Source organism: Carcharodon carcharias, chromosome 1, assembly GCF_017639515.1.
Source record: "Carcharodon carcharias isolate sCarCar2 chromosome 1, sCarCar2.pri, whole genome shotgun sequence".
Taxonomy (NCBI): Eukaryota; Metazoa; Chordata; class Chondrichthyes; order Lamniformes; family Lamnidae; genus Carcharodon; species Carcharodon carcharias.
The window spans coordinates 267,445,669-267,472,715 of record NC_054467.1 but is presented as its reverse complement, the minus strand read 5'-3'; the positions used below and the strand labels follow the sequence as shown (position 1 = coordinate 267,472,715).

At 45.9% G+C, this 27,047-nt stretch overlaps 1 protein-coding gene across 1 annotated transcript in view; it reads right to left on the bottom strand.

Annotated features, from left to right (window-relative positions):
- LOC121276098 (disintegrin and metalloproteinase domain-containing protein 12-like) overlaps positions 1–27,047 on the bottom strand; it is a 772,855-nt gene that overhangs the window by 204,643 nt on the left and 541,165 nt on the right. Inside the window, exon 3 of the mRNA XM_041184044.1 lies at positions 9,165–9,241. Coding sequence (XP_041039978.1) covers positions 9,165–9,241 — 77 coding nt within the window. The remainder of the gene's footprint in view (positions 1–9,164; positions 9,242–27,047) is intronic.

Sequence of the window (27,047 nt, the reverse complement as noted above, 5' to 3'; positions counted from 1 at the left end):
AGTTGAGAAGCAAAAATTGCATATTCATGCTACTGGGGGTATTTTATTGACCTCTACACAGTGAGGGAGATAATCAAGAGCAAATCACAGAGATGTGTAAGAATTAGAGTAGTGATAGTGGCAGACTGAAATGGCTTACATGAATAGGATAAATAATTGAAAGGGAACAATCTACAGGGCCACAGAGCATGGGCAGGAGCGTGGGATTAATTAGACAGCTCTACCAAAGAGCTAACAGATGTACATTGGGTTGGATGGAATCCCATGCTTTATCATTCCAACGATTGGCGTGCCACAGGGATCAATACTGGGGCCTCAACTTTTTACGTCTAAATAAATGATTTGGATGAAGGGACTGAATGGATGGCTGCTAAATTTACTGATGATACAAAGATAGCCAGGAAACTAGTTGTGAAGAAAATATAAGGAGGTTACAAAGGGATACAGATAGGTTAAATGAATGTGAAAAGATCTGGTAAATGGATCTGGCTTAGCAATAACCTGCTTACTGATGCCCAGTTTGGGTTCTGCCAGGGCCATTCAGCTCCTGACCTCATTACAGCCTTGGTTAAATCATGGACAAAAGAGCTGAACGCCTGAGGTGAGGTGAGAGTGACTGCCCTTGACGTCAAGGTAGCGTTTGACCGAGTGTGGTATCAAGGAGCCCTAGCAAAACTGGAGCCAATGGGAATCAGGGGGGAAACTCTCCGCTGGCTGGAGTCATACCCAGCACAAAGGAAGACGGTTATGTTTGTTGGAGGTCAGTCATCTCAACGCCAGGACATCAGTGCAGGAGTTCCTCAGGGTAGTGTCCTCGGCCCAACCATCTTCAGCTGTTTAGACCATGACCTTCCTTCCATCATAAGGTCAGAAGTAAGGATGTTCACTGATGATTGCATGATGTTCAGCACCATTCGCGACTCCTCAGATACTGAAGCAGTCCATGTCCAAATGCAGCAAGACCTGGACAATATCTAGATGTGGGTTGACAAGTGGTAAGTAACATTTGTGCCACTCAAGTGTCAGGCAATGACCATCTCCAACAAGAGAGAATCCAACCGTCACCCCTTGATGTTCAATGGCATTGCCATCACTGAAGCCCCACTATCAACATCCTGGGAGTTACCATTGACCAGAAACTGAACTGGACGAGCCATATAAGTACTATGGTTATAAGAGCAGGTCAGAGGCTAGGGAGATGCGATGAATAACTCACCTCCTGACTCCCCAAAGCCTGTCTATCACCTACAAGGCACAAGTCAGGAGTGTAATAGAATACTCCCCACTTGCCTGGATGAATGCAGATCCCACAACACTCAAGAAGCTTGACACTGTCCAGGACAAAGCATCCCATCCACAAACTCCCTCCACCACCGACGCACAGTAGCAGCAGTGGGCATCATCTACAAGATGCACTGCAGGAATTCACCGAGGTTCCTTCACAGCACCTTCCAAACCCATGACCACTACCATCTAGAAGAACAAGAGCAGCAGATAGATGGAACACTATCACCTGGAAGTTCTCCTCCCAGTCACTCACCACCTTGACTTGGAAATATATCGCCATTCCTTCACTGTCACTGGGTCAAAATCCTAGAATTCCCTTCTTAACAGGTTTACCTACACCACATGGACTGCAGCGGTTCAAGAAGGCAGCTCTCCACCACCTTCGCAAGGGCAACTAGGGATGGGCAATAAATGCTGGTTCAACCAGTGAAGCCCATATCCTGGGAATGAATAATAAAAAAAAGAGTACAAAGTGGGCAAATGTGAATTTGTCCATTTTGGCAGGAAGAATAAAAAAAAAATCTAAATAGTGAGAGATTGCAGAGCTCTGAGATGCAGAGGGATTTGTGTGTCCTAGTGCATGAATCGCAAAAGGTTAGTATGCAGGTACAGCAAGTAATTAGGAAAGCTAATAGAATGTTCTCATTTATTGTGAGGGGAATTATTTACAAAAGTAGGAAGGTTATGCTTCAGTTGTACAGGGCACTGGTTAGACCACATTTAGATTATTGTGTACAGTATTGGTCTCCTAATCAATGAAGGATGTAAATGCATTGGAAACAGTTCAGGGAAGGTTTACTGGACTAATTCTTGGAATGGGCAGGCTGTCTTATGAGGAAAGTTTGGACAGACTAGGCTTGTATCTGCTGCAGTTTAGAAGAGTAAGAGGTCATTTGATTGGAACATGTAAGATTCTAAGGGATAAAAACAAAAAAACTGCGGATGCTGGAAATCCAAAACAAAAACAGAATTACCTGGAAAAACTCAGCAGGTCTGGCAGCATCGGCGGAGAAGAAAAGAGTTGACGTTTCGAGTCCTCATGACCCTTCGACAGAACTTGCGTTCGAGTCCAAGAAAGAGTTGAAATATAAGCTGGTTTAAGGTGTGTGTGTGGGGGGCGGAGAGATAGAGAGACAAAGAGGTGGAGGGGGGGGGTGTGGTTGTAGGGACAAACAAGCAGTGATAGAAGCAGATCATCAAAAGATGTCAACGACAATAGTACAATAGAACACATAGGTGTTAAAATTAAAGTTGGTGATATTATCTAAACGAATGTGCTAATTAAGAATGGATGGTAGGGCACTCAAGGTATAGCTCTAGTGGGGTTTTTTTTATACAATGGAAATAGGTGAAATAGGTGGGAAAAGGAAAATCTTTATAATTTATTGGAAAAAAAAGGGGGAAGGGGGAAACAGAAAGGGGGTGGGGAAGGGGGAGGGAGCTTACGACCTAAAGTTGTTGAATTCAATATTCAGTCCAGAAGGCTGTAAAGTCCCTAGTCGGAAGATGAGGTGTTGTTCCTCCAGTTTGCGTTGGGCTTCACTGGAACAATGCAGCAAGCCAAGGACAGACATGTGGGCAAGAGAGCAGGTTGGAGTGTTGAAATGGCAAGCGACAGGGAGGTTTGGGTCATTCTTGCGGACAGACCGCAGGTGTTCTGCAAAGCGGTCGCCCAGTTTACATTTGGTCTCTCCAATGTAGAGGAGACCACATTGGGAGCAACGGATGCAGTAGACTAAGTTGGGGGAAATGCAAGTGAAATGCTGCTTCACTTGAAAGGAGTGTTTGGGTCCTTGGACGGTGAGGAGAGAGGAAGTGAAGGGGCAGGTATTGCATTTTTTGCGTGCCATAGTCTTGAATGTTATGACGTGCCAAGTGCTCATCCAGGTACTTTAAAAGGATGTGAGGCAACCTCCTCCACCACCCTCCCAGGCAGCGCATTCCAGACCCTCACCACCCTCTGGGTAAAAAAGTTATTCCTCACATCCCCCCTAAACCTCCTGCCCCTCACCTTGAACTTATGTCCCCTTGTGACTGACCCTTCAACTAGGGGAACAGTTGCTCCGTATCCACCCTGTCCATGCCCCTCATAATCTTGTACACTTCGATCAGGTCACCCCTCAGTCTTCTCTGCTCCAACGAAAACAACCCAAGTATTCATAACTTAAATGTTTCATCCCAGGCAACATCCTGGTGAATCTCCTCTGCACCGCCTCCAGTGCAATCCCATCCTTTCTATAATGTGGCGACCAGAACTGCACACAGTACTCCAGCTGTGGCCTCACCAAGGTTCTAAACAACTCCAACATGACCTCCCTACTTTTGTAATCTATGCCTCGATTGATAAAGGCAAGTGTCCCAAATGCGTTTTTCACCACCCCACTAAAATGCTCCTCTACCTTCAGAGATCTATGGACACACACACCAAGGTCCCTTTGTTCCTCAGAACTTCCTAGTGCCATGCTGTTCATTGAATACTTCCTTGTCAAATTACTCCTTCCAAAGTGTATCACCTCACACTTTTCAGGGTTAAATTCCATCTGCTACTTATCTGCCTATTTGACCATCCCGTCTATATCTTCCTGTAGCCCAAAACGCTCAACCTCACTGTTAAGCACCTGGCCAATCTTTGTGTCATCTGCAAACTTACTAATCCTACCTCCCACATAGTCATCTATGTGGTTTATATAAATGACAAATAATAGGGGACCCAGTGCAGATCACTGTGGTACGCCACTGGACACTGGCTTCCAGTCACTAAAGCATCCTTCTGTCATCACCCTCTGCCTCCCACAACTAAGCCAATTTTGAATCCACCATATCAAATTACCCTGTATCCCATGTGCCTTTGCCTTCTTTATAAGTCTCCCATGTGGGACCTTGTCAAACGCTTTGCTGAAATCCATATAAACTACATCAACTACACTACCCTCATCTACACACCTGGTCACCTCCTCAAATAATTCAATCAAATTTGTTAGGCATGACCTCCCTCTGACAAAGCCATGCTGACTATCCCTGATCAAACCTTGCCTCTCCAAGTGGAGATAGATTCTCTACTTCAGAATTTTCTCCAATAGTTTCCCTACCACTGACGTGAGACTCACTGGCCTGTAGTTCCCGGGCTTATCTCTACAACTCTTCTTAAATAGCCGAACCACATTAGCTGTTCTCCAATCCTCTGGCACCTCTCCTGTGGCCAAAGAGGAATTAAACATTTGGGTCAGAGCCCCTGTGATCTCCTCCCCTGCCTCCCTCAGCAGTCTGGGCCACAAATCATCCGGACCTGGAGACTTGTCCATTTTTAAGCCTACCAACAGCTCCAATACCTTGTCACTCCCTATATGATTTTGCTCAAGAACCTCACAGTCTCTCTCCCCGAGTTCCATACCTTCATCCTCATTCTCTTGGGTGAAGATGGACGTGAAGTATTCATTCAAACTCTAGCGATGTCCTCTGGCTCCACCTATAGATTGCCCCCTTGGTCCCTTATAGGCCCTACTCTTTCCCTGGTTATCCTCTTCCCATTGATATACTTATAGAATATCTTGGGAATTTCCCTACTTTTTACCAGCCAGAGCTTTCTCATATCCCCTCTTTGCTCTCCTAATTGCTTTCTTAAGCTCCACCCTGCACTGTCTGTACTCCACTAATGCCTCCGCTCCCCTTGTACCTGCTAAAAGCCTCTCTTTTCCTTCTCATCGTATCCTGAATATCTCTGGTCATCCATGGTTCTCTGTTCCTATCACCTGAGAGGGAACATGTTGAGCCTGTACCCTCCCCATTTCCTTTTTGAATGCCCCCTACTGTTCTTCTGTTGATTTCCCCACAAGTAACTGTTCCCAGTCTACTTTGGCCAGATCCTGGCTTATTTTACTAAAATCCACTCTCCCCCAATCCAAACCTTTTTTTGCAACTTGTCTATTTCTTTGTCCACAACAAACTTAAGCTTTTCCATGTTGTGGTCGCTATCACTAAAATGCTCCCCCACCACCACCTCAGCCACCTGTCCAGCTTCATTCCCCAGAATTAGGTCCAGCAATGCACCGTCCCTTGTTGGTCCCTCTACATATTGACCTAAAAAGTTTTCCTGTGCACATTTCAAGAAATCCACTTCATCCAAGCCCTTAAAACTATGCCCATCCCAATTAATGTTGGGAAAGTTGAAATCACCTAATATTATTGTTATTGTTTTTACACACCTCTGCAAATTTTGCATGTATTTGCTCCTCAATTTCCTGCTGACTAGCTGGGGGTCTATAATAAACACCTAACAATGTGGCTGCCCCTTTTTTATTCCTAAGCTCTACGCACAAAGCTTCCTTCGATGCCCCCTCCAAGATATCATCTCTCCTTACTGCAGTAACTGACTCCTTAACTAATAATGCAATTCCTCCTCTTCTTTTACCCCCTCCCCTGTCTCACCTGCAGATTCTATATCCCAGAATGCTGACCTGTCAATCCTGCTGCTCACCTAACCACGTCTCAGTGATCACTACTATATAACAAATCCACATGTCAATCCTCACCCTTAACTCATCCGTTTTATCTGTAATACTCCTGGCATTAAAGGAGAGGCCACCCAGCCTTGCCTCACTCCCAAAAATTTGAATAGCAAAGAAAAAATGCAAAGAGCACCTCTTCCCCTCTGCACTGAATTCCCACTGTGCACCAAATTGCCAACACCCACACTCACTCTGGCTGTGTCTCCCTCAGGATGAGGTCTCTCCCCTGCTCGTGTGCAAGCTCACTGGTGCTTTTGTGTTGGCCCACAATGAGGTCTTTATGAGTTGGTGTGATTTTGAACACCTTTGTCATTTGTATTCTAAAGTTTCTTTGCTTGCAATATTAAATTCAGACATGTCACCATGGCTGAGGGTGCCTCATTTCTTCTGCAGGTGGATGGCTTCCAATAACGTTATGAGTGATTTGTGGGACATTCAGCTTTATTAACAAGGCCCTTAGTTAATGTTTTGCACTAAGGTATCGAGTATGGAGCCTTAAGCCCAAGCCTATTCTGGAGGTCCAAATGTGGTGCGCCAGCTGAAGGTTCATTGGATTAAAGCCTCTTGGGCGTCCTTGCCTCCCTGGAGTATGCCCGGGTTAGCATCTACCCCCTCAGCATTTCCCTGTGCTTCCTCATCCTCTGAGCCACTGCTGGATTCATCATGTGCAGCCACATCCACTGCTTCAAGGTCTTCATCATCAACTGCTTCCCCCCTTTCCAGCGCAAGATTGTGCAGAGTGCAGCATGCTACCACTATCACAGAGACGCGATCTGGGGGGTACAGGAGTGCGCCCCTTGAGCGGTCCGGGCATCAGAAGCGCATCTTGAGAAGACCAATATCTCTTTCCAGAGCCCTTGTGAAGGCTCTTATTGTAGTGCTGCTCAGCTTCTGTTCTTGGATGACGTAGTGGTGTTATGAGGCACCATCTGAGGGGATAGCCCTTGTCACCCAACAGCCATCCATCCAGCCGGGCTGGAGCACTGAAGAGCCCCGGCACCTGGGAGTGTCTGAGGATGTAGACATTGTGGGAGCTGCCTGGGTACCTTGCACAGACTTGTAGAATCAGCATCCTGTGATCACACACTATCTGCACGTTCATGGAGCGGAAGCCCTTCCTGTTGACAAAGGCACCGGGCTCACCTGCTGGCGCCTTGATGGCCACATGTGTACAGTCTATAGCACCCTGGACACGGGGGAAGCAAGCAATGGCCGTGAAGCCTCTGGCTCGCTGTGTCTGACTTGCCTGGTCACAGCGGAAGTGGATGAAGGTCAATCCCCATCTGAACAGAGCATCTGTAACCTGCTTGACACAAGTGTGGACAGCTGATTGGGAGAAACCTCAAAGATCACCCACCGAGCCCTGGAAGGAACCAGATGCATAGACGTGGAGGGCAACTGTGAGCTTCAGAGCTGCTGGCATGGGGTATCCACCCACACAGTTAGGGGAGATCTCAGGGCCAATCATCTGACAGATGTAGTTGACTGTTTCCCTTGACAGTCAGAGCCTCAGTCATATTCAGGTAGCTGCTTCGCCGCCTGTATACCCTAGCAGCCGGATAGTGGCCCCTTCCACCTTGGACAACCTCTTGGCCCTGCGCCCCTTGTGCCTGTGCCTGTCCTCCCAAAGGTGGCTCCCCTGGAGGCTGAATGTGTACTCCTGGCCTTCTCTCCCTTCTGGCCCTCCCTTTCTCCTCAGAGGAGGTTCCTCCAGTGGAGAGTTCAGCTCCCATTCCCAGGCTAAGGGAAGGCTTCCTGAAACCTGCAGGCCCAAAAAAGATTCCTCACTGCAGAGTGCTGACCTGAACGTTGTGAGTCCAGACCCAGCAGCTGATCTGCATTATGAAATATTGCAGATCACACAGGCAAGTATCAGTAACTTTGAAACATCAATATCTGACAGAGCACACCCGCGACCCCACTGAGCCCTCTTATCCCGCCCGTGGATGAGGTTTATACAAATGTGTCCTACCCGCCTGCCCATTGTGCCCTGGCGCCGACCCGAAGATTGCACAGGCCCCAAAAAATCACCATCAGTTGACCCCTCAAGGGCCTTAAGTGGCCCATTAATTAATGGCGGGTGCGCATCGGAGATCATCGCGCATGCACCCAACAAAATATCGGGATGGTGCGCGGTGATGTCAGGACACTCGCCCAACATCACCGTGCGGCATTTTACACACGGGCATACGGGGCCTGCCCTTGCACCTTGCACGCCAATGGGAAAATTCTGGCTTCTATCTCTCTTACATATCAAAACTAGTACACAACAAAGCTCCCAGACCAACTGGATTTAATCCAATTAAGCCACACCCACAGGTTAAACCACAGGCTAAAAGAAAAATATTTTCCAATAATATCGTATCCATTAACAGCTTCATGACAAGTTAAACTGAACACAAGCCCAGCAGATTGGTGATACAGCCTCAGTCATCCTGTTACCGCTGGGATGGGAGGAGTGCACAAATTATCAAGCCCCACTATTCGCAGCATTAATTTAACTGTTTAATTTTCTCACCAAAATAGTCAATTGTGTACCTATACCTCTTGTACCCAGAAGAAAAGAGACTCTGACCAGGCTTCTTTCAAAAGCTTGGAATGATTAATTTATTTTTAAACAAAACTTCTTTTAACAAGTTGCAAATGCTGGTTAACATACAATTGTAATCAGGAAGTTTAACTATCTATCTCTTCCTAAATAATTCCCCCAATCCCCAATTCACACACAGATACACACACAGACAAACAGAGTCTCTCTGCAGAGATGGATTTTGGAGGATGGGAACTGTAAAATAAAGGATCATGTCCACAGGGTGTCGATGCTGTCAACCTGGATTTCTCTTGTGTGAAGACAGGCTGCTGGTCCCGGTAGGTGCCTGGAAGTTCCCACCAAATGCCCAGCTTTACAGGTCCAAATGCAGACTTGGTTACACCCAGATGAGGGTTCTCTGGCTACGGATTGACAGCCAGACACAATTTCAGGCAAGGTAGAGAGAGATAACCTTCCTTCCTCAGCTTGTTCTGCAACAAGGTTGCCTCCCATACAAGCAGGTTCACCACTTAAGTTAATTTCCTCTTACCCATGTGATTTCCAGTAAGTTATCAGCCTTTGCCTTTTCAGTTTTTTTTCTCGATCAGTTAAAATGATTGCAGTTCAAAACAGTTCAACCAGATCTCCCTCAAGAACCCTGAAGGCCAGGTGATTTCTTGAAGTAGGCCTGCTTGCTGACAGTTCCAAAGTGACCATCTTTTCAAAAATATCTCAGATTAACATCCAAATGTACAGATAAGGCCACGTCTTTCCATTTTGTAAAAAGAAAAATTCAGCTTTGAGAAATATGATTCTAACACTCCTTATACAAAGTGACTCACTTATTTCTCCTGAGATCCAGTGTTAATTCCTTTCCCTCCAGCTGCACAGAAATGCTGATGTGGTTTGGATAGTTCCTCTGCATAGGGCACAAAGAATTATTTGTTATTAGATATGATTTACTCACTGAAGGTCCCATATTACTCACATTACTCATTCTTTTGAAGAATAAATGCATGACCACCTCCACCTTTAGGATCACCACAGAACTTAACAGAAGAAGCCGCTATCTCCTCTACTGACCATAGAATCGTGCAGGCTGTTGGAGGAGGGAGAGTCGGGGCCTGCGGTCTTTTGGGCATGTGTGTGAAAGAGGGCAGAAATCTCCCTGAGGCATGGAGCTGCGTCAGGGAGTTTAATTTCTTTGTGAGAACCTGAAATAAAGATTTCAAAAAAATTATTCAGACATGTGTCACATGAGCTGGGACATCAAAAACACCTGACCTACCACCTAATCCCATTTACCAGCACTTGGCCCATAGCCTTCAATGTTATGACGTGTCAAGTGCTCATCCAGGTACTTTTTAAAGGGTGTGAGGCAACCCGCCTCCACCACCCTCCCAGGCAGCGCATTCCAGACCCTCACCACCCTCTGGGTAAAAAGGTTTTTCCTCACATCCCCCCCTAAACCTCCTGCCCCTCACCTTGAACTTATGCTCCTTGTGTCTGACCCTTTGACTAAGGGGAACAGCTGCTCCCTATCCACCCTGTCCATGCCCCTCATAATCTTGTACACCTCGATCAGGTCGCCCCTCAGTCTTCTCTGCTCCAACGAAAACAACCCAAGTCTATCCAACCTCTCTTCATAACTTAAATGTTTCATCCCTGACAACATCCTGGTGAATCTCCTCTGCACCCCCTTCAGTGCAATCACATCCTTCCTATAATGTGGCGACCAGAACTGCACACAGTACTCCAGCTGTGGCCTCACCAAGGTTCTATACAACTCCAACATGACCTCCCTACTTTTGTAATCTATGCCTCGATTGATAAAGACAAGTGTCCCATATGCCGTTTTCACCACCCCACTAACATGCCCCTCCGCCTTCAGAGATCTATAGACACACATGCCAAGGTCCCTTTGTTCCTCAGAACTTCCTTGTGACATGCCGCTCATTGAATGCTTCCCTGTCAAATTACTCCTTCCAAAGTGTATCACCTCTCACTTTTCAGGGTTAAATTCCATCTGCCACTTATCTGCCCATTTGACCATCCCGTCTATATCTTCCTGTAGCCCAAGACACTCAACCTCACTGTTAACCACCCAGCCAATCTTTGTGTCATCCACAAACTTACCAATCCTACCCCCAACATAGTCATCTATGTCGTTTATATAAATGACAAATAATAGGGGACCCAGCACAGATTCCTGTGGTACACCACTGGACACTGGCTTCCAGTCACTAAAGCATCCTTCTGTCATCACCCTCCGTCTCTTACAGCTAAGCCAATTTTGAATCCACCTTATCAAATTACCCTATATCCCATGTGCATTTGCCTTCTTTATAAGTCTCCCATGTGGGACCTTATCAAATGGTAGGAAGAATTGTAAACAAAATTGAGGCAGAAATAAAGGCCAGCATCAAACTGGGTCAAATCACAGAAAAATGTTAAAAATACAAAATTAAAGGCACTATATCTGAATGCACGCAGAATTCAAACAAGGTAGATGAATTCTCGTTATAAATGGAAGTAAATGGGTATGATCTAATTACCTTTACCGAGACATGGTTGCAGGGTGGCCAAGACTAGGAACTATATATTCAAGGATATTCAACATTTAGGAAGGATCAGCAAAAAGGAAAAGGAGGTGCGATAGCACTGTTAATGAAGGATTAGATCAGTACATTAGTGAGAGAAGGTCTTAGATTGGAAGATTAAGATTTAGAATCGGTTTGGCAGGAGCTAAGAAACAGCAAGGAGCAGCAAACAATGGTGGGAGTTATTTAGTGGCTATTCAACAATGGTGATAATGTAGTGCACAGTGTAAATCAGGAAATTAGAGGTTCATGTGACAAGGATAATACAGTAATCATGGGGGACTTCAAACTATTGGGGAAACCCAATTGACACATAATGCTGTGGAAGAGGAATCCCTGGAATATATACATAATAGTTTTCTAGAACTCGGGAATAGGTTATTTTAGGTCTACTATTGTGCAATGAGAAAGGGCTAATTAATAATCTTATTGTAAAGGAGCTTTTAGACAAGAGTGACCATAATGTGCTGAAATTTTACATGAAGTTTGAAGAGTCTTTTAGTTCAATCCAAAACAAGCGTCTTAAATCTAAAGAAAGTACGAAGGCAGGAGGGGCAATTTAAATGTGGTAGATTTGAGACACAAAAATGAAGAGTGATCCAACCATGGCTTACAAAATAAGTTAAAGATTGTATTAGATCAAAGGAAGAGACAAAGTTTTCAGAAAACTAGCAAGCCTCAGGATTGGGAGCTTGTTAGAATTCAGCAAAAGGGGACTAAGAAACTGATAAAGAAAGGAAAAAATATTATATGAGAGTAAGCTAACAAGAAACATTAAAACAGAGTATAAAAGCTTCCATGGGCAATATTTTACAGTCCCTCCGCTGGCAGGGTCTTCCAGTCCCGCCAAAGTCAATGGACTATTGAGGGGATGGCCACATTTTTCAGCCCCACCCCCACCACAACGGGGCTGTAAAATTGCACCCTATAGAGAGGTAAAAAGGAAAAGGTTAACAGAGAGAAATGTGGGCCAATTGTAGAAAGAGACTGGAGAATTTATAACGAGCAACAAGTAAATGGCAGAGAAACCAAACAAATACTTTGGGTGGAATTTCCCCCTCCAACCCACAGCAAGTTTTGTGATGGGCAGGGCTGGAAAATTCAGAGAGAGGGCATAAATCGGAAAGCCGCTGGTAGGAAAGCAGTTTGGAATTTTAGCCTCAACACTTTCCTGACGGTGGGTGTAGTTTTCGGGTGATCTATGGCAGGAACCACAATTTCATGCATTACCATCTCTTGAATGCTCATTAAAAACACCATGGCCTGAATTTTGCGCTCATCGGGCACCCGCAGTAAGCAGACCCAGGTGTGGACAGGAAACCATCCCCCGACCGCGATCGGCCACCACCCCACCTCCCCCCCCCCGACCACGTTTTCACGCTGGCTGGCTAATTAATGACTAGCTAATGTGAAACGCACCCTGAGAAAGGCTCAGCACTGCCAGTGGGGGCAGGATGAGGACAAGCCCCAACCCCACCGCAGGTACTGGAGAGCGTTTCCACTGAGCCCCCCGAAGGCAGATCGATGCCCGAGAGAAGCAGAACTCCAAGTAATAAAAGAAAGCACAGAAATGCGACAAAAAATGTCCATGCAGCACAATCCAGCACCTGAAAGCATACCTCAAAGAAAAGTCTCCAGATATTGATTTTTATTTTAAATCCCAACAGAAATTTTATCCCACCCTTGGATGAGGTTTAATCAAAAATGTAAAGCCCGCCTGGCCGATTGGTCCAACTGCCAACCGTAAGGTTCGACAGGCCATGAAAAATCGCTTACAATTGGGCCGTTAATGAGCTTAATTACCCACTTAACTGTCGGCGGGCGTTCTTCCTACTTTGGCACGTCCCTGCTGAATGCGCGATGATGTCGGGATGCTCGCACACGATTTTATGCTCATTTGGGTGGGGTGAGAACCTGCCCATGGGATGTAAAATTGTGGCCTACAGGCCAGGATCACATAGCACCTTCCAATCTAGTGCCACATCAGCAGGAAATTAGATTGGTCTGTAAAACATTTGGAAATAAGTGATGTGCAGCTGTTGTGACCCTCAATTCACTCCTGACTTCGAGGTGAGTGCAACGTTCAAAGCCTACTTGCAACAGCACTGCTCTGGTTCTCACCAATGTCACTGAGAAGCTACACTGGTGGGGGCGTAGGCTTGCTCTCCTCACTCGCTATCCCCATTGTCCAGAAGGATGTTATCTTTTTTCTTAAATTCATCCACGGGATGTGGGCTTTGCTGGCTGGACCAGCATTTATTGTCCAGACCTAGTTGCCCTTGAGAAGGTGGTGGTGATCGGCCTTCTATGTCTTTTCCTTTGTCTCCAACCAGCGGAGAGTTTTCCCCCTGATTCCCATTGACCCCAGTTTTCCTCAGGGACACACTCAGTCAAATGCTGCCTTGATATCAAGGGCAGTCACTCTTACCTCATCTTGAAAATTCAGCTCTTTTGTCCCAAACTGGGCATCAGTGAGCAGGTTATAGCTAAGCAAGTGCCACTTGATAGCACTGTTAATGACACTTTCCATCACTTTATTGATGATGGAGAGTAGACTGATGGGGCGGTAATTGGCCAGGTTGGATTTGTCCTGCTTTTTGTGCAAATGACATAGCTGGGCAATTTTCCACATAGCTGGGTAGATGCCAGTGTTGTAGGGGTGCGGCAAGCTCTGGAGCACAAATCTTCAATACTATTGCCGGAATGTTGTCAGGGTCTACAGCCTTTGCAGTGTCCAGTGGTGTGACTCTGGTGAGTTAGGCAGGCTAGTAAACCAGACAGAGATCAGAATTGCAACCAGGGTTTGAGGGGCATGGGGAGGGTTGGGGGAAGGAGGAAAGAGACATGGGAGACAATAGGAGTAGATGGGGTTGGAGGCTGGGTGCAGGGAGATGTTGGCAGGCAGAGGGGAGACTGTGGGCAGGGAAGCTGGAACCAATGTTAAAGATTGGAATGCAGACACAGTAGGGAGTGGAATGGGAACTGAACTAAACATATTGGAGGGGATGCATGCAAAGTGCAGAATACTAGAGGGTTTGTGTCCGTGTGGCCCAAGAGGTTAAGGTTTGCACAGAAACTCATTCGTTCGTTTACTGGATGTGGGTGTCACTGGCTAAGCCAGCATTTATTGCCCATCCCTAATTGCCCTTGAGAAGGTGGGGGTGAGCTGTCTCCTTGAACTGCTGCAGTCCATGTGGTGTAGGTACACCCACAGTGCGGTTAGGGGGCTACCTGGAGTATTATGCACAGTTTAAGTCCCCTTACCTAAGGAATGATATACTTGACAGCAAGGGAGTGCAACAGAGGCTCACCAGACCAATCCCTGGAATGGTGGTATTATCTTATGACGACAGGTTGAGGAGGCTAGGCCTGTATTCTCTAGAATTTAGAAGAATAGGTGGAGACTCAGTCATTGTGTATGTTCAAGACAGAGATCAATAGACTTCTAGATAGTAAAGACATCAAGGGATTATGGAAATAGTGAGGGAAAATAACATTGAGGTAGAAGATCAGCCATGATCTAAGTGAAAGACACAGGAGGCACAAGGGGCCGAATGGCCTACTGCTGCTCCTATTTTCTATGTTCTTCACAGATGTTTCTTGTGAATCTGCTCCAGTGGATGATGATCACTCTTCATTAGAACTTTCTACCATAAAGATATGAATGGCATTCCTCACACAGGTGTTTCTCATGTGTTGGTGCAGACTCGATGGGCCGAAGGGCCTCTTCTGCACTGTGAGATTCTGTGATTCTGTGAAGTGCCAAAATCTCTCTTTCAGTGTTGGCTGATGTTAGAGCTTGAGATGAGAATACTATCTGTTTTCTCTCTCTTACCAGGGATGCGCCCAGTCCTTTTGTAGAAGGATCTAACTGCAGAATGACAGGTTTCTCTCTGTTGTAGTATGACTAAGCTATCTCCTTGCATATTACTTTGGGTTTGTTGAAACTCCTCTCATCTGACTCTGACCACTAGTACGCAACATCTTCTCTCATCAGCTCTCCTATCCTGACGTGTGAGGAATGAAAGAGCTGAAGCACTAGGTCGAACCAAGGAAATTTCACAACTCTTTCTTGTCCTGAAGTTTCCATCTCCAAGATGTGATTATTTCCAAGGCTTGGCTTACCTCCACCATTCCAAAGAACTGGCATTCTGTTACATTCACAAAGGATGTGTCTACATTTTGCTTGATCCCAGCTTTCCTGGTTCTCTCCAAGGCTTTCATATAGCCATGATCTTTTCCATCTAGAACATAGATCTGGATATCAACAGCAATGCCATCTGCTTCCTTACATCCTTGCAGTAGACTGGGCATTTTTCAGGAGGCCTGAGGATCATTTGTGAGTGTGCACAATACACAGTGAGCAATGATCCCAAAGGATAGTTTGGTTGTGCCCTATTTCATCATCAGGCCTGCATTATGGCTTGGGCCCTATTTACAAGATTGTTAATAAAACCAACCTTGTTGTATGTGGAGCTGTAGGAATTATTAATTGAACATGAATATTGCACATACATGGTGAAGGATTCCGTCACTATGGCCAAGGAACTTGCATAACAGCAGCAATGTGGGAATCCCAGTGCATATATTGACCAGTGAAGGAGGGCTTGCAGTAGAAGAGAACCCAGGAGTGAATTACTCAACTAGCACATCAAGGAAAGGGGGCTCATTTGACCTCTCCATTTCATATGTGGATTTGAATGTGGGGTGGAGTGCATTAAGGTGTGTAAGGAAATTCGCTGCAGATCCACATATAGCAAATATATCATCTGCGTGTCGGATATATGCAAGGTGTCATCCTTTCAAAAACATGTATCTTATGTTAATCAATGTTAAAACATTTGGAAATAAGTGATGTGCAGCTGTTGTGACCCTCAATTCACTCCTGACTTCGAGGTGAGTGCAACGTTCAAAGCCTACCTGCAACAGCACTGCTCTGGTTCTCACCAAAGCCACTGAGAAGCTACATTGGTGGGGGCGTAGGCTTGCTCTCCTCACTGGCTATCCCCATTGTCCAGAAGGATGTTATGTTTTTTTTAAATTCATCCACGGGATGTGGGCTTTGCTGGCTGGACCAGCACTTATTGTCCAGACCTAGTTGCCCTTGAGAAGATGGTGGTGATCGGCCATCTTTTAATCAATGGAAATATCAGAGACAACTGGGCCTAGATCCCACATGGCAACACCATTTATTTAGACATACATTGTGTTGCTAAAACTGAACTCAACTGCACGAGTTGCAAGTTCATAAGTTAAATGAGCACAGATTCAAAACATGGCAGCACATCTAGATGGCCATGATTTAATGAATAGTCTAGCAAGGTCGAACAAGAAAATGAACATGGCATTGCTGGTCACGTGTAGTCTTAGTGGCAGTGAAGGAATCCTTCACAGTTTGTGCTCACTCAGGATTGGTTGTATCAACTCACTCAACAATTCAGCAAATTACTCAATTTAAATTAAATTAGCAAAATCTGGAATTAAAAGTCAGTCATAGTGACTATGAATCTACTGTCAATTGTCATAAAAACCCACCTGGTTCACTGTCTTTTAGGGAAGGAAATCTGCCGTCCTTACACAGTCTGGCCTACATGTGACTCCAGATCCACAGTAGTGTGGGTGGCTCTTAAATGTCCTCTGAAATGGCTGAGCAAGCCACTCAGTTGTATCAAACCATGACAGAAAGGTCAATAAGGAATGACCTGGGCTTTCTGTCGAAGGTTCATGAGGTCTCGAAACGTCAACTCTTTTCTTCTCCGCCGATGCTGCCAGACCTGCTGAGTTTTTCTAGGTAATTCTGTTTTTGTTTTGGATTTCCAGCATCCGCAGTTTTTTTGTTTTTATTTCTGTGGAATATTGTGTGCAGTTTTGACCTCCTTATCTGAGGAAGGATGTTCTTGCTATAGAGGGAGTGCAGCGAAGGTTTACCCGACTGATTCCTGGGATGAGGGGACTGACATATGAGGAGAGATTGAATCGATTAGGATTATATTCACTGGAGTTCAGAAGAATGGGGAGGGTGTTGGGGGGGGGTGGGGGGGGGGGGCAGATCTCATAGAAACATATAAAATTCTAACAGGTCTAGACAGGGTAGATGCAGGAATGATGTTCCCGATCGTGGGGGAGTCCAGAACCAGAGGTCTAAGGATATGGGGTAGACCATTTAGGAATGAGATGAGGAGAAATTTCTTCACCCAGAGAGTGGTGAACCTGTGGAATTCATTACCACAGAAAGTAGTTGAGGCCAAAACATTGTCTGTTTTTCAAGAAGGAGTTAGATTTCGCTCTTGGGGCGAAAGAGATCAAAGGGTATGGGGAGAAAGCGAGAGCAGGCTATTGAGTTGGATGATCAGCCATGATCATAATGAATGGCGGAGCAGGCTCGAAGGGCCGAATGGCCTACTCCTGCTCCTAGTTTCTATGTTTCTATGTTTCTCAGCTATCCAAAAAAGCAATTAAATGACCTAAATAAATAAGTAACAATGGCAGGACAGGTGTTGTGCTGCAGCTTTGGAATGTGGGATATTCTGGATGCCAAGGTGATCCAGGACAAAGGCATCTGCAAAAAGTATAACAAACTAGGGGAATTCAGATTTGGATGATTGATTTGGAGCTGAACTGCAGACACTGCGCAACATGGCACAGGAAGCCATTCAAGCAGGGTGGAGCTAAAAGGAATAATGTGACAGTGGTAGACAGTATTGTGAAGGTGATTGACAATGTTCGCTGCAGCAAAGAGTGACAGTCCAGGAGGCTGTGTTGCCTGCCCCTTGCCAGGGTTCAGGATATCTGCACAGGGCTGAAGAGGAAATTGCAGTGGATGGGGGACAATCCAGTAGTCATGGTCCTATAGGTTCCAACGACATAGGCAGGACAAAGAAAGAGGTTCTGCATGGTCAGCATGAGGGACTAGGGACAAATTAAGAAGCAGAACCTCAAAAGTAACCTGAGCCCTGTGCAAATTGGTGTAGGGAATGTAAAATGAGAGAGATGAATGCATGGCTGAAAAGCTGGAGGAAGTAGGTTCCAGTTCATGGAGCACTGGCGCCAGTACTGGGGAAACAGGGGGCTGTACCATTGGGATGGTCTACAGTGCTAGGACTAGTGCTCTTGCGAACCACATAACAAAGGAAATAGGAAGGGTTTTAAACTAAAATGCATAGGCAAGGGATCAAATATGGAAAGATGTGGGAAATCAAAGAATACAGACAAGGTAAGAGAGGAAGATATTAATATGGGAAATGATAAACAGACCATGAAAGGAAGGGACAGAGAGTACAAATCTAAGAATAAGTTAACAGATAAGGCTAGGAGTTACAAAAATAATAAAAGGACAAACTTAAGGCTCTGTATCTGAATGTGTACAGCATTTGAAACAAAACAGATGAACTGATAGCGCACAGAGATAGATAAGTATGATCTAATAGTCATTAAAGAGATATGGCTGCAAGATGACATAGATTGGGACCTGAATATTGAAGGGTTTGTGAATTTTGTAAGGAAAGGAAATTACGAAAAGTTGAAGGGATGGATCTGTTAATTAAAGATTGCATTAACACAATAGAGAGGGGTGTCCAGAATATAGAAGCCGTTTGGGTACAGATGAGGGATGAAAAGGCAATAAGTCACTTGTGGGAGTGGCATACAGGCCCCCAAGCAGTAATTCCATGGTAGGACGGAGTACAAAAGAAGAAATAGTGCAAACTTGTCAAAGGTGCAACGATTAACATGGGGGATTTTAATATACATATAAAAAAGGAAAAAAGGATTGGCAAAGGGAGCATAGATGAGGAATTCATAGAATGCTTCAGGATAGCTTCTTAGATCAGCACATTCTGGTGCCAACCAGGCTATACCAGAACTGGTGTTGTGCAACATGATAGGAATGATTTTATAGTGAAGGCACCAGTGATCATAATAAGATGGAATTTTTCATTCAATTTGAGGGAGAGAAGAGTGGGTCTAATCTAGTATTTTAAACTTAAATAGGGGCAATTATGAGGACATGAAAGAAGAACCAACGAAAGTGAACTGGCAATTTAGGTGAAGGGATATGTCAATAGAGATCCTGTGACAGACAGTTAAGGGGATATTTCAGAATAGACAGAATAGATACATTCCAACAAGAAAGAAACGTTCCAAAGGGAGGAACCACTGTGGTGAACTAAAAATGTTAAAGATAGTATCAAACTTAAAGGAAAAGCATATAATTGCACAAAGATGGGTGGCAGGTCAGATGATTGGACAGAATATAAAAAAACAAAGAATGTCTAAAAGGTTAATAAGGAAGGAAAAAAATAGAGTATGAGAAAAAGCTAGTTAGAAATATAAAGACAGGTTGTAAGAGTTTTCATAGATATTTCAAAAGGAAAAGAGAGTAGAGAGTGAATCTGGGGATGTGTGTTGTGATTCAAACCCCAGTCCCAGGATCATTACCCTGGGTTTCTGCATTACTCATCCAGTGACAATACCATTAGGCTACATAACAAAGAGGTAGTGTCACTGGATGAGTAATCCAGAAGCCCAGAGTATTGCTCTTGGGACTGGGGTTCGAGTCACAACACATCAGATGGTGCAATTTGAATTTAAAAACTGTATTGATGATCATGAAAGCATTGTCGATTATTGCAAAAGAAAAATCCTTGAGTGAAGGATATCTGCTGTCCTTAGCTGGTCTGGCCTAGATGTGACACAGTAATGTGGTTGACTCTTAAATGCCCTCCGATGCTCAGTTGCATCAAATAGCTAGAAAGTCACAAAGGAATGAAACTGGACAGCCCCTGGCATTGATCTAGGCACTGGAAACAACGGAAAACTCAACCCCTGTTGAACCTGCAAAATTTTCCTAATGAACATCTGGGTCTGAGTGCCAAAACTGAGAGAGCGATCTCATAGTATAGTCAAGCAACAGCCTGACATAGTCATACTCACAGAATTATTCCATACAGATCGTGTCCCAGACTCCGTCATCACCATGTCCTGTCCCATTGGCAGGACAGACCCAGCAGTGGTGGCAGCATGGTAGTATACAGGTAGTTGACCTGTGAGTCCTCAACATTCACTCCAGCCTGTATGAGGTCTCATGGCATCAGGTCAGATATGGGCAAGGGAACCTCCTGCTGATCACCATGTATTGTGACCTCTCAGCTGTTGAATCAGTACTCCTTCATGTTGAATACCACTGAGGGTGTTAAAGGCACAGAATGTACTCTGGGTGGGGGACTTTAATGTCCATCACAAAGAACAGTTCAGTAGCTCCACTATGGACCGAGCTGGCCGAGTCCTAAAGGACATTTCTGCTAGACTGAGCCTGTGGCAGGTGGTGAGGAAACCAACAAGAGGGGAAAACAGACTTGGCCTTGTCATCACCAACCTGTCTGCTGCAGATGCATTTGCCCATGACAGTGTTGGTAGAAGTGACCACTGCATAATCCTTGTGGAGAGGAAACCACGCCTTGACATTAAGGATACCCTCCATCATGTTGTGTGTCGCTACCACCATGCTAAATGGGATAGATTTTGAACAGATCTAGAAACTCAAGACTGGGCATCTGTGAGGTGCTGTGGGCCATCAGCACAGAGTTATTTACAGCACAGAAGGAGGCCATTCAGCCCATTGAATTTATTCTGGTTCATTGTGGAGCAATCAAGTCAGTCCCATTCCTCCTCTCAATCCCCATAGTCCTGGAAGTTTGTTTCCTTCAAATGCCCATCCAATTTCCTTTCTAAATCATTGATCAAAATTACTATAACAACCAGAGACGGTAAGTGGAACTACAAGAAAATAATCCTATGGAGCGTGACTGATCTGTACCTCGACTCCAGCTACCCTACTTAACTTCAGATTTCTTGAACCCTTTACTTAACATTTATCCATTTCAGTCTTGAAAGCTCAAATTATCCCATCTTCCACTGTCTGTTGGGGCAGAGAACTCCAGGTTTATATCATTTGTGTGAAAGTTAAAATCACCCATCACAACAACCCAACAACACAACAACCTGTGCTCACACTATGCTCACCCTGTGCTCACACTGTGCTCACCCTGTACTCACACTGTGCTCACACTGTGCTTACCCTGTGCTCACACTGTGCTCACCGTGCTCATGCTGTGCTCACCCTGTGCTCACACGGTGCTCATGCTGTTCTCACACTGTGCTCACACTGTGCTCACCCTGTGCTCACATTGTGCTCACACTGTGCTCACCCTGTGCTCACACTGTGCTCATGCTGTGCTCACGCTGTGCTCACCCTGTGCTCACGCAGTGCCCACACTGTGCTCACCCTGTGCTCACCCTGTGCTCACCCTGTGCTCACACTGTGCTCAGACTGTGCTCACCCTGTGCTCAACCTGTGCTCACCCTGTGCTCATCCTGTGCTCACCCTGTGCTCACATTGTGCTCACGCTGTGCCCACACTGTGCTCACCCTGTGCTCACCCTGTGCTCACACTGTGCTCACACTGTGCTCACCCTGTGCTCAACCTGTGCTCACCCTGTGCTCACGCTGTGCTCAACCTGTGCTCACCCTGCGCTCACCCTGAGGGAGAGACTCTCTGCCCCCCCCACACACCTTAAACCAGTTTATATTTCAACTCTTTCTTGGACTCGAACTCAAGTTTTGTCGAAGGGTCATGAGGACTCGAAACGTCAACTCTTTTCTTCTCCGCCGATGCTGCCAGACCTGCTGAGTTTTTCCAGGTAATTCTGTTTTTGTTTTGGATTTCCAGCATCTGCAGTTTTTTTGTTTTTATAAGATGGATACAGAATTGGCTTGGTCATAGAAGACAGAGGGTAGCAGTGGAAGGGTGCTTTTCTGAATGGAGAGCTGTGACTAGTGGTGTTCCGCAGAGATCAGTGCTGGGACCTTTGCTGTTTGTAGTATAAGTAAATGATTTGGAGGAAAATGTAACTGGGCTAATTAGTACGTTTGCAGACGACACTAAGGTTGGAGGAGTTGTAGATAGTGAAGAGGATTGTCAAAGGATACAATGGGATATAGATCGGTTGGAGACTTGGGCGGAGAAATGGCAGATGGAGTTTAATCTGGACAAATGCGAGATAATGCATTTTGGAAGGTCTAATACAGGTAGGAATTATTTGGTAAATGGCAGAACCCTTAAGTGCATTGACTGGGAGAGGGTTCTGGGTGTACAGGTCCACAGCTCACTGAAAATGGCAACGCAGGTGGATAAGGTAGTCAAGAAGGCATATAGCATGCTTGCCTTCATCGGCAGGGGTATTGAGCATAAAAGCTGGGAAGTCATGCTGCAGCTGTATAGAACCTTGGTTAGGCCACACTTGGATTATTGCGTACAATTCTGGTCACCACATTACCAGAAGGATATGCAGGCATTGGAGAGGGTGCAGAGGAGATTTACCAGGATGCTACCTGGTCTGGAGGTTATTAGCTATGAGGAGAGGTTGGAGAAACTCAGATTGTTCTCAATAGAGTGACGGAGATTGAGGGGCGGCTTGATAGAAGTTTACAAAATTATGAGTGGCATGGACAGAATAGATTGTCAGAAGCTTTTTCCCAGGGTGGAAAAGTCAATTACTAGGGGACATAGATTTAAGGTGAGAGGAGAAAACTAAAGAGGAGATGTGCGGGGTAAGTTTTTTATGCAGAGAGTAGTGAGTGTATGGAACTCACTGCCAGAGGAGGTGGTGGAAGCAGGTACGATAGTGGTATTTAAGAGGCAACTTGACAAATACATGAATAGGATGGGAATAGAGGGATATGGACCCCAGAAGTGCAAAATGTTTTAGTTTGACGGGCAATATGATTGGAGCAGACTTGGAGGGCTGAAGGGCCTGTTCCTGTGCTGTACTTTGTTCTTTGTTCTTTGTAATAGAGAGCACGTTCATACAACCGTTCACATTATTCTTCATGACCATCACATTTGAAATGCTAATTACATTAATAAACTGAACCTGGGTCCACCTAGCTAAATCTCCTGACTCATTTATGATTTTGTGCACTATTACATGTACCAAAATAACAGTGTCTGAAAGGAAATAATAAGGACACAAGTTGGATGCTTTGCTGTGAGCTGTGTCACCTGCTGTTATAGCAAAGGTAGCATTTATTTTCTGGCTTAACGGTTTACTTTTTTTCTTTAATGTCAAAAATTTTGACTCCCATAGATCTGAATTTAGTTCAAATCTACATTGGCCAAACAACTGCCAACACGTTGCACCACAAGGTGGCAGAATCCCACTTTGCAATCATGTCTTCAGAAACATTAAGGGCGGAATTTTCTGAGCGCGGAGATGGCAGGCGCGATAGACCATATGACATAGGAGCAGAAATTAGGCCCATCGAGTCTGCTCCGCCATTCAATCATGGTTGATAAGTTTCTCAACCCCATTCTCCCCCCTTCTCCCCGTAACCTCTGATCCCCTTACCAATCAAGAACCTATTTATCTCGGTCTTAAATATACTCAATGACCTGGCCTCCACAGCCTTCTGTGGCAATGAATTCCATAGATTCTGACTAAAGAAGTTTCTCCTCATCTCTGTTCTAAAAGGCCTTCCCTTTACTCTGAGGCTGTGCCCTCGAGTCCTAGTCTCTCCTACTAATGGAAACATCTTCCCCACGTCCACTCTATCCAGACCTTTCAGTATTCTGTAAATTTCAATCAGATCCCCCCTCATCCTTCTAAACTCCATCAAGTATGGACCCAGAGTCCTCAAATGTTCCTCATATGTTAAGCCTTTCATTCCTGGGAGCATTCTCGTGAACCTCATCTGGACCCTCTCCAGGGTCAGAATATCCTTTCTGAGATACGGGGCCCAAAATTGCTCACAATATTCTAAATGTGGTCTGACCAGAGCCTTATAAAGCCTCAGCAGCACATCCCTGCTTTTATATTCTAGTCCTCTCGAAATAAATGCCAACATTGCATTTGCCTTCCTAACTACCGACTCAACCTGCAAGTTAACCGTAAGAGAATCCTGGACTAGGACTCCCAAGTCCCTTTGCACTCCAGATTTCTGAATTCTCTCCCCATTTAGAAAATAGTCTATGCCTCTATTCTTCCTACCAAAGTGCATGACCTCACACTTCCCCACGTTGTATTCCATCTGCCACTTCTTTGCCCATTCTCCTAACCTGTCCAAATCCTTCTGCAGCCTCCCTGCCTCCTCAATACTACCTGTCCCTCCACCTATCTTTGTATCATCTGCAAACTTGGCCAGGATGCCCTCAGTTCCTTCATCTAGATCATTAATGTATAAAGTGAAAAGTTGTGGTCCCAACACTGACCCCTGAGGAACTCCACTAGTCACCAGCCGCCATCCTGAGAAGGACCCCCTTATCCCCACTCTCTGCCTCCTGCCAGACAGCCAATCTTCTATCCATGCTAGTACCTTGCCTCTAACTCCATGGGCCCTTATCTTACTGAGCAGCCTCCTGTGCGGCACCTTGTCAAAAGCCTTCTGGAAGTCCAAGTAGATAACATCCATTGGTTCTCCTTTGTCTAACCTACTCATTACCTCCTCAAAGAATTCTAACAGATTTGTCAGGTGGCCTGAGCTGAAAATATGGTGGGAGCTGCTTCACGACGGTGTGAAAGCAGGTTGCGATCTTCCACTCATCCCACTGACGGTGGGCCACGTTTCCCGGCATCAGTTGGTGGGAAGCTAATTGTAATACATCATCGTATCATTAAAAAGCCATCCCGCCAGGTCCTTGGAACCCTGTCATAACGTCCGCCCACATCAGCGGGAAAGCACGCCGACGTGTTTCACAACAGCAACACAGGCAACGTGCACTTGGCGACCTTCACTTTGAGGGAACTGAGGTGAATGAGCAGCAGCGTTCTCCACAGCTCAGGGGCACTGAGGGCAACTGATGCCTGGCCCTGGAGGCAACCACCGAGGAGGGGGTGGGGTGGGGGGTGGGGTGGTGGGCGGTGTCGGGGAGCAAGCGCTGGCCCGACTCGGAGGTGACTGCTGGGGGGTGTGGGGGTGGAAGAGGGTAGAGTGGCCAAGTGATGCCCTGGCACTGCATCCAGTGCAGAGGCAATCAAGGTGGGAGGCAGGGTATGCGAGGGAAATGGCCACACATTAGGGACACCTGTATAAACTGACCAGGTCTCTACAACTGAGACAGATCAGGCACAGCCACAGTGATATGATTGGGGTCAGGCTCCTAGCCTGCCCACCCATGCAAGCATTGTGGAGGCACCAAAGGGCCACCAAGCACTCCATACCTTACCAACTCCATCCCCACCAACTCCGCCAGCACAGACTTCGAGTCCGCCACCACATTATTGGACCGCGGAGCTGTTGGACAGCACACGTTGTACAACCTCCTCGCCAACACTGGCCATGTAGCAGTCACTGCTGGAGGCGCTCACAGCCCTTTGCAATCTCAGCATGCTGGTTTGGACCAGTGTCCCCCAAACGCAGGTTAACAGGGCAGCCATGCAACACAGTCATCTCTGGCCATCCGAGGGGTGACGAGCACTCTCCAGGAAGCATTAAGGGGTGGTCACACAGGGCCAGGAAAGGTGCTAAGTAGAGCCATGATAACCACGTCTCTCTCTCTTTCATGCTGCAGGAGGACGAGGTCAGGATCATGGATACTGGTGACCTATCTGTATGCTAATGGCCTACAGAGACTGTAGAAGACGGAGGAAAGAGTAACAGAGGCTCCTGGACGTGCAAAGGCAGGAGCAGCAACTTCATGAAGAGGGGGCAGCAGGGGATCCACACACTGCCCAGGAGTGACAGCAAACCGTGGCTGGTCAGCGCCTAGTGACACCCAGGGTCTATAGACACTGCCTGCGATTCCTGCAGATGACTGAGAACCAGTGTCGCCGATGACTGCACATGAACCTGGTGGTTCACATCTGCCACTTACTGCAGGACTTGGTGCCAAAGGGCATCCACTGCCAGTGGCTGTGAAAGTGACCGAGGAGCTCAATTCATAAACCAGTGGCTCTTTTCAGGGCTCCACAGGTGACCTTGGTGGGATTTCACAATCTGCCACCCACAAATGCATCCATGAGGCCATCTTCTCCATGGCAACAACTTTGTGCATTTTGCTCAGGACTGGGACAGCCAGGATGCCAGGGCCATTGGATTCGCCCTGATCTCAGAATTCCCACATAGACATAGAAACATAGAAACTAGGAGCAGGAGTAGGCCATTTGGCCCTTCAAGCCTGAGCCGCTATTCATTATGATCAATAGTCTGCTCCTGCTTTCTCCCCATACCCTTTGATCCTTTCGCCCCAAGAGCTATATCTAACTCCTTCTTGAAAACATACAATGTTTTGGCCTCAACTACTTTCTGTGGTAGTGAATTCCACAGGTTCACCACTCTCTGGGTGAAGAAATTTCTCCTCATCTCAGTCCTAAATGATTTACCCCATATCCTCAGACTGTGACCCCTGGTTCTGGACTCCCCCACCATCGGGAACATCCTTCCTGCATCTACCCTGTCTAGTCCTGTTAGAACTTTATAGGTTTCTATGAGATCCCCCCTCATTCTTCTGAACTCCAGCGAATATAATCCTAACCGATTCAATCTCTTCTCATATGTTAGTCCTGCCATCTCAGGAATCAGTCGGATAAATCTTCGCTGCACTCTCTCTATAGCAAGTCAATCCTTCCTCAGATAAAGAGACCAAAACTGCGCACAGTATTCCAGGTGTGGTCTCACCAAGGCCCTGTACAATTGTAGCAAGACATCCCTGCTCCTGTACTCGAATCCTCTTGCTATGAAGGCCAACATACCATTTTCCTTCTTTACCGCCTGCTGTACCTGCATGCTTACCTTCAGCAACTGGTGTATGAGGACACCCAGGTCTCGTTGCTCTCTCAATTTCTAGCTATTCAGATAATAATCTGCCTTCCTGTTTTTGCTACCAAAGTGGATAACCTCACATTTATCCACATTATACTGCATCTGCCATGCATTTGCCCACTCACTCAGCTTATCCAAATCACACTGAAGCATCCCTGCATCCTCCTCACAACTCACCCTCCCACCCAGCTTTGTGTCATCTGCAAATTTGGAGAAATTACATTCAATTCCCTCATCTAAATCATTAATATATATTGTGAATAACTGGGGTCCCAGCACCGATCCCTGCGGAACCCCACTAGTCACTGCCTG